Raw genomic sequence first — 13,318 nt, 5'->3', positions numbered from 1 at the left:
TGCACCTACAATGTGAGAGTGCCGTATACCCTGGAGACACAAGCTGGTAGTCAGGGGTCTCGCTTCAGAGACCCCGCCGATGACAAGAACACATTGTGCCTCTGACTAAAGGATTTCACTGTACTGAGCGATGTAACCGGCAGCGTCTTCTGTGGCCGGTCTCCCTGAGATCAGTCATCGGTTTGCTGTATTGATCTACTAGGCACCTAGAATCCTGTTGCACACTGATGAGGGGCAACACCCTGAAACAGCTGTCTGTGGATGGAGACCCGCCCTTGGGATTTCCCTTGTCATGTCTTTGTGCTTGTAAATTTAGTTGGATACTGACTGGAAAGGCCAACACCAGCTAGTTTGGTGGCTCAGTTAGTACCGCTGCCTTACAGTATTGGGGTCCCAGGTTCACATCCCACATTTCTGGTTTTCTTCCATACTCCACAACATTGTTATAGGTTAATTTACATTGTGAGACCCAGTGGGAACAGGGGCCAGTGTGAGAGGTGACATGATGACATGTCTTGTACAACGCTGCAGAATATATTGCCGCTTCATTCATAAAGGAATTATCACTGTTCTAATTTTTTGGAGTTGGGACTACCCCAGGTGGGTTGGTCTTTAGGACATGCCATCACTTTATAATCATGATGGTCCAATCTCAAGACCCCCACCAATTCTGAGAATTAAGAGCATGAAGGAAACTGCAGCAACACCCCTATTGAAGTTGATGGGACTTACTGCAGTTCACTGCAAAGCCAGGTGACCAGGAGCGGCTGTATACAGGAAAAAAAACTAGTGTCTAGCATCGGGACTAGGGAGCAAATTTACAGTACTAGCGAAGCACTTTGCTGGGCTCAGCTGTTGGCTTGTCGGCCGGCTGTCTGAATTCCATGCCACTCTGTGCCCCAGCTTTCCAGGACTGGATCCAGCTTTTCCAGGCACAGAGAGCTCAAAGACAGCCGGCTGACAGGCCAACAGCTGAGCTAGCGAAGTGCTTGGCTAGTACTGTAAATTCGCTCATCCATAATTATGACCTCTTTATTAATGGACTCTACTGTCTGAGGCGAGATACCCAACTTGCCTCATGGCAGATCCTAGCTACAAAAACATGGCCACTTTCTTCCAGAGACAGCCCCGCTCTTGTCTTCAGCTTGGGCGGGGTTTCGCTGCTTAGTTCCATTGAAGTGAATGGAGCTTAATTGCAAACCGCACCTGACCTGGAGACAAGAGTCGTGTTGTCTCTGAAAGAAAGTGGCCCTGTTTTTGTAGCACTGGATAACCCCTTTAATGGCAAACAACGGCCATTGTTTTAAAATAACAGCAATTATTTGCCATCAAATGTCGGCCATCCACTCATTTTCATCAGTGTGTGAACAAGGAGCTGTCCAGGTTAGAAATAAGGGTGTTTGTCCCTAGAGACAGCACAGTTTTTTTTATTACATCCTTTTTCCCGCCTAATCCAAAGCCAGCCCCATTTTTAAAGAGACAGTGCACTTATTTTCAAATTTTCAAAAAAAAAATTCAAGTTTTTTTTTACTATTGGGGTAAGAAGTGAGGAGAGAAGGTGGCCCGATGTGAGTGAGACATTCGGCTGATGCAGTTTCTTATTAGACGATGTACAGACCTCGCAGCTCTGCTCTACTCGGATATCCAGGAGGTAAATGTTGGTTCTATAGAGAATGTATACAGATGACCTGGTGACTGTGGCTCTGTCCTTCCACGTCCGGGTGGCGGCTTCTCTCTGCCAGGTGTTTAACGCGACATGGGACAATATGCAGAAAAGTTGCTCTTTATTTTGGTAAAATCTAGTACTTCACCGGTTACAGAATATTTGCAAGTTTTTGAAATTGAACACTATAAGGCATACACAAACACCTGCACGCTAAAAAGCTACAACACGGTTGAAACTAGGTAAAGCAGTACAAAAAAAAAAGTTACATTCCACTTTGTCTGCCTTATAAAGAGTTAACGTTGAACTTCTTTAGCAATGCAGAAACCATTCCCCAAACGTACAAAATGAAGCTCGGTCTTATTTAATAACATGGTGTGCGGCGTCACCACATGAACCATTGTTCTCGTGGAAGGGGGTTGAATGCGATTGGTAAAACATGGCTGCTCTCTTCTACAAACAGCGCCCCTCTTGTCCATGGGCTGTGGGTGGTATTGCAGTTTAGTCCCAGTAGGATGAAGCTTATCCGCAATACCGGACTCACAAGGAAGTGTTTTTTAGGAGCTCAGTGGCGCCCCGTTTCTGTTCTCGGCACCTTCGATGCGTTCACACTTTTAGACGTAAGATTCGGTCGGGAATGTTCCCCATGCTGCAGTTTTCTGACTATTACAGAACTACAACTCCCAGCATAGTTACAGCTTGGGGGGCACTTCCCTATAGTCTGTGACTAGATTAATACTGGTCCCCATCATACACCTTCCTTTAGGAATTAAACATACAAAGTATATATTGTTGTTAGTAGTATATACGTCATGAGAGGTGTGGGGTGAGGGGCTCAAGTATAAGGGGTCACTCCATCTAGGACCCCCCTCAAAATTCTGAGCCATGAATGAAGACCCCCAGCTAGTCCCATAGGCCACAATTGTGGTTATAATACTGTAGGCAGTGTGATATATATATATATACGTGTCTGTGCTGTATACACTCCTCTAGACTGTGGGTATATTGCTACACTGCATCTAAAACCAAAACAATGAAATAACTTCAAATGTACTGTATTATTTTGTCTCTACAGTTCCTACATAGATCTATAGGTTTCCATGGTAACAGACTACAAACAAATCCTGTGTAGTCTGATCCTGCCACCAGTCACTTGTGCAAGCTAAGGGCATTCTCTCCTAGCTCTACGTGATCAAGATGGGCTTCTATTGAACATCTATAAGACCATTTCCTGTTGTGTGCATGCTTCCCCCCCCCCCTTTTTCTAGCAACTGACAGGGGTCTGAACACCCAGACTCCCACTTATCAAATCTCAATGGGGGACATTTATCAAGGGAGCTGCAGCCCATTTTTCCAAGATTAAGTTCTATTTATGAACCGGTATTTGAATGGCTAAATTTTTTTAGAGGTGATTTTCTTTAATTTCCCTGGTTTGAGTATTTACCCAAGAATTCGCATAATCTGGGATTTGCGCAATTTTTAAAAAGCACAAACAAGTGAAGGCCTACGTCTGGTGAAGCAGGTGAATGTTTTTGCACAATTTTTCCCCATTATTCTGCGATTCTTTTTATTCACTTGTTTAGGAATATTTGGTAAAATAGTCCTATTTGGCCGACTAAAAAACAAGTGACTACTCTGTAGAAAAATCGCATGTTTTAGATTCAATAGTAAACGTCCCCCAATGTCTCCATGACATGTGAAAAGTTTTTGAAGTGAGAGGTAACCTTTAAAGTTCAGTGTAGATAAAAGTGAGTAAGACTGCAGGATCAGACTACACAGGGTTTGTTTGTAGTCTGTTACCATGGAGACACATGGGTCTCTATAGGAGCTGGGACAGAAGGAATTTCAAGTAGGAAGCTGAATTTTTCCCCTTGGGAGTTTCGGTGTCCCAGTCTAATCTCCCCCCTGGTCTGACCCCTGACTGTCTGGATTGATTCTCAAGCACTATATTATTAAATAAGATGGTTGTGTCCATGAGCTTCTGCAAGTTTCCATCGATGCATCAGAAAGGCACAGCACTGGTTATAGTAGGGATGTCCACGTTGTGACCGCGTTACCTGGACGACCAGAAACGGACACTCCATTTTTATATATGTAATTTTTGTGGGTTTTTTTACAGAAAATTGATGTGAGAGTCTACAAGGTGTTCTGCGTATGATATCATCAGTTACCGGAGGTCTCTACATATCCCATCATGCCAAAGAAGAACCTGCAAGAACTATCATGGAAGCTCAAACATTCCCGCCATACCCTGGTACCTCATCCTGCAGCATTAAACATATATTCTATGAATTTAGAATTTCCGCCCAAAATATATATATATATCTGTCTATCTCTGGCACAAACATTCAGCTCGCTGGTGCCAGGTCTCTTTCTTACATAAGAAATCTCTATTGTATCTACATCTCGAAATCTACAGTCATTCTCTGTCTCATCTATGTCTATAGGCAGGCAAACCGCGGCTCTCCCTCTGCTGCGGGGGATGCGGGGAGGTATCGATTGGGTTAGGCTGGGGCTACAGGGCAAATGTGGGTGGAACGTTGGGCTCACAACCGAGACGAGACATGTTGCCCTGTGTGGTCGCGTGCCGTGATGTGTCGTGTACATGGGGTCACATTGAGGCCCAGAAGTGGCAGCAGTCTTGACCTTACAGAGATGGATTTCTCACAACCATCAAGGTGTGGTCACTCGTGGATTGCAACACAACAGCAGTGCCATCCACACAGTAAGGCCTGGCAATTTTTGGTTGCGTGACCCCTGTCATGGGCCAGCTTCAGGGTCCTAAAGACCACAGGTTCCACCACAGCTGGAGATGCCCCTTCAGGGTCCTAAAGACCACAGATTCCACTGCAGCTGGAGATACCCCATCAGGGTCCTTAAGACCACAGATTCCACCGCAGCTGGAGAAGCCTTTGTTGCCTCTTCCTGTCTACAATATCAGTGCTCTATTTATTGTGTTACATTTTTGTTTTTTCCCAGACTGTCCTGGTGTAAAACTAACAGTGTGCTCACGTCTCATGAAGCAGTTCACAAAATAATGAACTATACCTAATAGGTTTTTTTTACAATTTAAAATGTACATATGTACAAAACGTGTGATTATAAATCAAAATTTTGGCTTTTTTTAAAATAAAAAAAAAAGCGTTATTATCCTCTATGGTTCCATGCGTACTTACAGAACAATGTATTCTATAGCGAGTGGAAAACTTCATTATGTGCATGCATCGAACAGAAGTGACCACTAGGGGCATCGTGCATGAAAACTAAGAATGGATGGAGGTAAATGATGGATGGTTTATGCTCCAACAAACTGCGATCTCTGTTCTGCAGATATGAGAATTTATACCCGCCGGCGGAAATGGTATCTATCATGCATAAAACGCACCCCCCACCCCGCCCTCGCCAAGACCATTGACGTCGGCTTTACTCCCCCCCCCCCCACCCCCTCTGAATTGAGATTCAGTCTTTCTTCCATCATTGGGAATGGGAAAATATAATCGGTATTGAAGAGCCTCTTCAGAAAGGCAAAGGTCTCTGTAAACAACAATGGTCGGTCAGTATTGGTCGATGAAGGAGAGCGGGTACAGAATCCACCGCTGCAAAACCTTCTTCATCTAGATGGATGTTTCCCACAGCTGAAAAAAAGGAAAATGTAATAAATTATGAAAAGTAGCATAAAGTTATAATTGTGGAGACAGACGGCCCCCCTGAGTCGACCCCTGTCAGGATGCAGAAGCTGTTACTATCAGGGTGGTAATCCAGCAGCGGCCACTACAGGTAAATTGTAGTATTACATGAGAGGAAAGGCTATCCCTGCAATAAGGAGCTGATAGAAGCGCAGGCAGACTCTGGGCATCCTACTCCCATGGCAGTTTCACACCAGATCCCTGTTTGGTTCCGCTGGGAGTAGTAGTTTAGCACCAGCAGGAGACCCAAAGGTTGCAGATCACTAGTAATACTGGTATCTAACAGCCATGGCTCTCCAGGCATGATAGGAATTGTAGTTTTGAAACAGCTGGACATGTTTGACCCCCCCCCCCCCCCCGGTTCTAGATTGTCTGGAGTAATAACCCTGACCACTGATTTACAAAAAAAAAAAAAAAAAAAAAGATTTACCAAAATTTTTATTGTCTGTCTGAGCCCTTGGTCTATGGTGGTCTCCCTCTACTAGGATGACTAGGAGATGCCTACCCGTGCGCTCTGTCTGCTTGGTTTCTTCTCCTCGTCAGGAAGAGGCGGCATCGGGTACGGGTATTTTCTGCTAGAAGCAATGGATCCTGTAGATGAGGATGGAGACTTGGCGGGTGACAGCGTTCTGTTAGGATAAGAACACAATAAGCCGTGACGTTACATGATTACTGCCCTGAGGGACATTTATATGGCTCCACCATTCAGATGGGGGGGGAGGACACATTTATATGGACTTCACCATTCAGATGGGGGGACATTTATTTGGACTCCCCCATTGAGATGGGTGGAACATTTGTATAGACTCCACCATACAGATGGGGGGGAAATTTATATGGACTCCACCATTCAGAAGGGGGGACATTTATATGGACTCCACCATTCAGAAGGGGGGAACATTTATAGGGACTTCACCATTAATACATTGCCATTTCTCATTGTATTTTTCCCGTTTCTTTACGTTACTCCACCCCCCTGCAGAATAATGGAGCCATCTGAATGCAGGGAATCCCATAAGCTCCCGTAAATGATTATGTAATATTAAAATGCTGGATTTGTCGACAAATCTAGGAAGCAGGCCTCTGATTGGCTGTTAATGGTCCTGTGCCCCATTAACCCTGCGTATGACGTGTTATGGTTGCAGCGATGAGAGATGTTACACCTCACAGAGCTTTCTGCAATGTCGTCTCATGTTTGGTGACAATTGTCGGTGAGAATTCGGTGACTGGACCTTAATCAGAGGGTATGAATTACCATAGAGTCCCAGGAGATCGTCCATAACCCGGATAACATGTCCGCTCGCTCTGTGCTGAATGTTTACAACCCTCTTTTATTGTCAGTGTGACAGCTGCTTATCTTGGCTAACGCAGTATAAAAGACCTGTTGTTTTGTACTGAACAGAGATGAGCAAATTGGTTTGGCAGAAATTGAATTTCTTAAAAAAAAAAATCAGATTTGTTATGATCCAAACTTTTTGCAATTATTTTCAAATTAGTTTTGTAGTTGTGAAAGCTGCTTATCTTGGCTCACACAGCATAAAAGACCAGTAGTACTTTATCAAACAGTAACATGAGATCTTTCCATTTGTCATTTACTATCTAAACAGTAAAGGTTTCAAAACAGGCTGAGACAAGTTCTTAGAACAAAGTAAAATGAATTAATATGTATAGAACCTACCCATCATCCCTTCCTCTTCCCTTCATCCCTCCCCCTTCCCATCATCCCTCCCCCTTCCCATCATCCCTCCCCCTTCCCATCATCCCTCCCTCTTCCCATCATCCCTTCCTCTTCCCTTCATCCCTCCCCCTTCCCATCATCCCTCCCCCTTCCCATCATCCACCCCCTCCTTGGTAGAACTTGATGGACATTACTGCAGAGTCAAATCATCCATGACCCAGACAAAGTTATCCGCTCGCCCTGATCTGTCAGTGGTCTACAACCTTCTTTTTATTGTTACTGTCAAAACTGCTTATCTTGGCTCATGCAGTAGGGTACAACAGACCTGTCATTTTGTGGACAATAAAAATAAGCAAATCTATTTGCCACAAATTGAATTTAGCCTAAATTGCATAAAAAAATTTAATTCAGTAAAATCCAAAGTTTTTGTGATTAGTTTAAGAATAATTTTGTCAGTGTGAAAGCTGCTTATCTTGGCTCAAGAATACAGATGCAAATGTATTTGGTACCGCTCTATTGCAGTGCCAAATTTCAAATAAATTTGGATTCATTAGAATCTGAACCTTTACTGATTCATTTTTTCAGTGTAAAAACTGCTTATCTTGGCTAACGCAGTATAAAAAAGATATGCCGCTTTTTTGGCGAATAGAGATGAGCAAATCTATGAACAAATCTAGTCAACACAAATCTGGTTCAGCCTAAATAGAATCTCAACTATTTGTGATTTTATTCAGATTCCTTTTCCTGGCATGAAAACTGCATATCTTGGCTCACGCAGTATAAAGTACATGCCATTTTGTGATGAACAAAGATAAGTGAATCTGTTTGGCACAAATCAGATTTGGTCCCATTTTTTTTTTTTTTTATCCGATTCATTAGAATCTAAACTGTTAGTGGTTAGTTCTGTCAGTGTGAAAGCTGCCTATCTTGGCCAATGCAGTAAAACTGAATCTTGGAAGATTCTCATATCAGTCATGGATTCCTGATAATAAATGTTTAGTTTCACTGTACACCATTGATTCCCAACTTTCTTGCCATGTTGGGGACCTCCTGGCCACCCCTGCGAGGTAAGAGGTACGGCGGCTAGATGATGCTGAAGCTCTTACAATCTGGACTTTATATATATATATATATATATTATATATATTTGAAGCTTTGGCTTCAAAGATCTGTCAGATGAATCTGTCTGTGTAGACGCCCCCATAGTATCTCTATGTACATTTATCCTATTGCTGACTGCAGGCTGTATTGTCCCTCATGTTATATATGTAATATTGTGGATTTTCTGTATACATCTCTCCTATATCCAGCCCCCCGTATCTGATCCCTGGTCAGTGGGGTGTACGCTCTCTATCTCAGGGTGCTGTTTGGTTTGATTTTGAATATTTTTGATACTTTTGGTTGAGCTGTATCAGCTGTATATGGACCATACAGCTGGTAGTAGCCTATATCTATATGGACCATACAACTGGTAATAGCCTATATCTATATGGACCATACAGCAGGTAATAGCCTATATCTATATGGACCGTACAGCTGGTAATAGCCTATATATATATACTGTACAGCTGGTAGTAGCCTATATCTATCTGGACCATACAACTGGTAATAGCCTATATCTATATGGACCGTACAGCCGGTAATAGCCTATATCTATATGGACCGTACAGCCGGTAATAGCCTATATCTATATGGACCGTACAGCTGGTAGTAGCCTATATCTATCTGGACCATACAACTGGTAATAGCCTATATCTATATGGACCGTACAGCCGGTAATAGCCTATATCTATATGGACCGTACAGCCGGTAATAGCCTATATCTATATGGACTGTACAGCCGGTAATAGCCTATATCTATATGGACTGTACAGCCGGTAATAGCCTATATCTATATGGACTGTACAGCCGGTAATAGCCTATATCTATATATACTGTACAGCAGGTAATAGCCTATATCTATATGGACCGTACAACTGGTAATAGCCTATATCTATATGGACCATACAGCTGGTAATAGCCTATATCTATATGGACCGTACAGCTGGTAATAGCCTATATCTATATGGACCGTACAGCTGGTAATAGCCTATATCTATATGGACCGTACAGCTGGTAGTAGCCTATATCTATATGGACCGTACAGCCGGTAATAGCCTATATCTATATGGACCATACAGCTGGTAATAGCCTATATCTATATGGACTGTACAGCAGGTAATAGCCTATATCTATATGGACCATACAACTGGTAATAGCCTATATCTATATGGACCGTACAGCTGGTAGTAGCCTATATCTATATGGACTGTACAGCAGGTAATAGCCTATATCTATATGGACCATACAACTGGTAATAGCCTATATCTATATGGACCGTACAGCTGGTAGTAGCCTATATCTATATGGACCGTACAGCTGGTAATAGCCTATATCTATATGGACCGTACAGCTGGTAATAGCCTATATCTATATGGACCATACAACTGGTAATAGCCTATATCTATATGGACCGTACAGCTGGTAATAGCCTATATCTATATGGACTGTACAGCCTGTAATAGCCTATATCTATATGGACTGTACAGCTGGTAATAGCCTATATCTATATGGACCATATAACTGGTAATAGCCTATATCTATATGGACCGTACAACTGGTAATAGCCTATATCTATATGGACTGTACAGCTGGTAATAGCCTATATCTATATGGACCGTACAGCCTGTAATAGCCTATATCTATATGGACCGTACAGCTGGTAATAGCCTATATCTATATGGACTGTACAGCTGGTAATAGCCTATATCTATATGGACTGTACAGCTGGTAATAGCCTATATCTATATGGACTGTACGGCTGGTAATAGCCTATATCTATATGGACTGTACAGCTGGTAATAGCCTATATCTATATGGACCGTACAGCTGGTAATAGCCTATATCTATATGGACCGTACAGCTGGTAATAGCCTATATCTATATGGACCGTACAGCCTGTAATAGCCTATATCTATATATACTGTACAGCTGGTAATAGCCTATATCTATATATACTGTACAGCTGGTAATAGCCTATATCTATATGGACCGTACAGCTGGTAATAGCCTATATCTATATGGACTGTACAGCTGGTAATAGCCTATATCTATATGGACCGTACAGCTGGTAATAGCCTATATCTATATGGACCGTACAGCCTGTAATAGCCTATATCTATATATACTGTACAGCTGGTAATAGCCTATATCTATATATACTGTACAGCTGGTAATAGCCTATATCTATATGGACCGTACAGCTGGTAATAGCCTATATCTATATGGAGTGTACAGCTGGTAATAGCCTATATCTATATGGACCGTACAGCCGGTAATAGCCTATATCTATATAGACCGTACAGCCGGTAATAGCCTATATCTATATGGACCGTACAGCCGGTAATAGCCTATATCTATATGGACCATACAGCTGGTAATAGCCTATATCTATATGGACCGTACAGCTGGTAATAGCCTATATCTATATGGACCGTACAGCTGGTAATCGCTTACCAAATATAATACAACACGAAAGTTATACTCACCTCACCCGATCCCCTGCAGCAGCTGCTCTAATGGCTCCTAGTCCTCACCGGTCCCTGCAGGAAGTGCCCAATCAGTCAATCACTGGCACAGGGGTGCCCGACCTCAGCTGCTGCTTGACTGGATGAGCATTTCTTACAGGAAGTGAGGATCGGGAGCTGCTAGAACAGCGGCTGCGGGGGATCGGGTGAGGTGAGTATGACTTATTTTATATATTTTTATTATGCCCCTAGGCACCTTAAATAGCTGTTGTACAAACTTTATCCATTGAGGACAAAAAATGATGAGATAACATTGAAGTGGAATTCTTTCCTCCTTAGTTTGGTTCACTTTGTTCTTATGTACACAAATAATTTAAAGAGGTTATCCTAAGGAGTTGCTCACCAAAATGTTTTTTTCCTTCAAATCTACTGGTGTCAGAAAGTGCCAGAAATTTATAATTTACTTCTTTTAAAAATCTCCAATCTTCCATTACTTATCAGCTGCTGTATGCTCTGCAAGAAGTTGTGTATTCTCGCTAGTGCTCTCTGCTTCCACCTCTGTCCGTGTCAGAAACTGTCCAGAGGAGGAGAGGTTTTCTATGGGGATTTGCTCTATAGGGTCCTAGTAATCTATATGAACATTGAAGCCTGGTCAGGGTTTTTGATGGGAGTTTTCGTTCTATAACAGCGGCAGGTTAGGGGACGTGCACTATATCCAGTACACTACAGCGTCCCCATCCTTATATACTTCTGTAATCCTGCACATATTACTGGTACATGGGAATATTATTAGAGGAAAGTGACAGCGTTCTCACCTTCCAGCAGCCGGGAGTCCCTCTCCTTCTCTGTACAGGGTCAGAAACCTTCTCAGTCACCAAAAAATCCATCTAGTGTAAAACAGTAAAAGACAGGGAGGAGGGGGATGCAGCTGCAGCTTTCAATGAAACAGCATGATAGGAAGATGAAAGGGGAGGGGCTTTAGCAGAGGGAGGGATCGGATTGGCCCAGAGCACACAGCATAGCTCTGACATCACGCCGGCAGGATAATATGCAGGTTACAGGGAGCTCTCCTGACTCTGCTGCATCTGCTATACCAGGTGCGATCGGTCAGATGGGTGCGCTCAGTTACTCTGAGGAATAATCCAGGTCCTATGTGTTATCGTCGTATACCTCAGGGTAGGTTATGGGTGGGCTCAATAGCAATCGGTGGGGGTCCCTATGACGTATAAGAAGATTCTTAAAGTGACAGTACACATTTAATAAAGTATATCTATACAGTATAGTTCCTATACGTTGGCTCCTTTCTACCTTCCACCTTTAAGGAGGAGTTTGGAGGAGAGTGGGTGGACCGGCTCATACCCACTATGGATCCACTTGCCATTGAGATGAGGGGATCTGGAGCGGGTATGAGGAGGTATACTATACCATAGAAACACAGAATAGCCCCCTGGTCCATCTAGTCCGCCCTTATATTCTTCCCTTCTCATTATCTTAGGATAGATATATGTATCCCATCTGGTTTACGTTCAGTAGAATTTGTAGCTATACCTACCACCTCTGTTGGAAGTTTGTTCCAAGCATCTACTACTACTGCTATTTTCTCATGTTGTTTCTGATCTTTCCCGCAGTAAGCGGATTGTGCCCTCTTGTTCTTGTGTTCAGTTTCTTCGCTCTCTGAGACTATTAACATATTTAAAGGTGTCTTCCAGGATTAGAAAAAAAAACACTGCTACAAAAAAGCGCCACCCCTGTCCTCAGGCTGTAAGTGGTATTACAATTCAGCTCTATTCACTTCAATGGAACGGAGCAACAAACCCCACACAACCTGAGGACAGGAAATAAAGCGGCCATGTTTATCTAAACTTGGCCAACTTCTTTAAAAGCTTCCATCATGCCCCCCCCCCTTTCCTTCTTTCTTCCAGATTATATAGATCCTTAAAGGTGTACTCCGGTGAAATTTTTTTTCTTCCAAATAAACTGGTGCCAGAAAGTTATATAGATTTGTAATTTATTTCTATTTAAAAATATCCAGTACTTATCAGCTGCTGTATGTCCTGCAGGAAGTGGTGTATTCTCTCCAGTCTGACACAGTGCTCTCTGCTGCCACCTCTGTCCATGTCAGGAACTGTCCAGAGCAGGAGAGGTTTTCTATGGGGATTTGCTGCTGCTCTGGACAGTTCCTGACATGGACAGAGGTGGCAGCAGAGAGCACTGTGTCAGACTGGAGAGAATACACCACTTCCTGCAGGACATACAGCAGCTGATAAGTACTGGAAGACTGGAGATTTTTCAATGAAAGTAAATTACTAATCTATATAACTAACTGAAACTGGATGATATGAAAGAAAAAGATTTTCACCAGAGTTCCCCTTTAATAACTGTCAGGAAGGACTTAGACGTATAGCAGAAACATATTGAGGCCGATCTATGATCCACGGTCCTTATAAGTCCCATCCCATCAAAGATTCCACACGGTCATTAGGGGCCCTTAGTTATAGTCCAGGGATGGGGGAACCTGCGCTCCCGGCTGCTGCAAAACTACTATCCCATCAAAGCTTTGACTGTCGGGGCATGATGGGAGTGGTAGTTGTTACAGCTGAAGGTTCCTCATCCTTGTACATGTTTATCTAACACCAAAGACTCCAACCTAGAACACTGGGGAATGAAGGAGCCTGTTCCATCTCCATCACCAGAGGAGGGTCCACAGGTCGGAGACCACCATGTA

General features: G+C 43.0%; 1 protein-coding gene across 9 annotated transcripts in view; it reads right to left on the bottom strand.

Annotated features, from left to right (window-relative positions):
• Window positions 1-5,106: 5,106 nt before the first annotated feature.
• Window positions 5,107-13,318, bottom strand: part of ADAM22 (ADAM metallopeptidase domain 22) — a 175,290-nt gene continuing 167,078 nt past the window's right edge. For all 9 annotated transcript variants that reach the window (XM_069959504.1, XM_069959508.1, XM_069959507.1 and 6 more), the window contains 2 exons: window positions 5,855-5,978; window positions 5,107-5,298 (listed from right to left, as the gene is read on the bottom strand). In XM_069959504.1, coding sequence (XP_069815605.1) covers window positions 5,278-5,298; window positions 5,855-5,978 — 145 coding nt within the window. In that variant the 3' untranslated portion in view covers window positions 5,107-5,277. The remainder of the gene's footprint in view (window positions 5,299-5,854; window positions 5,979-13,318) is intronic.

The sequence above is a fragment of the Dendropsophus ebraccatus genome, chromosome 2 (genome assembly GCF_027789765.1).
Source record: "Dendropsophus ebraccatus isolate aDenEbr1 chromosome 2, aDenEbr1.pat, whole genome shotgun sequence".
NCBI lineage: Eukaryota > Metazoa > Chordata > Amphibia > Anura > Hylidae > Dendropsophus > Dendropsophus ebraccatus.
This window is presented reverse-complemented; position numbering and strand designations above follow the sequence as displayed.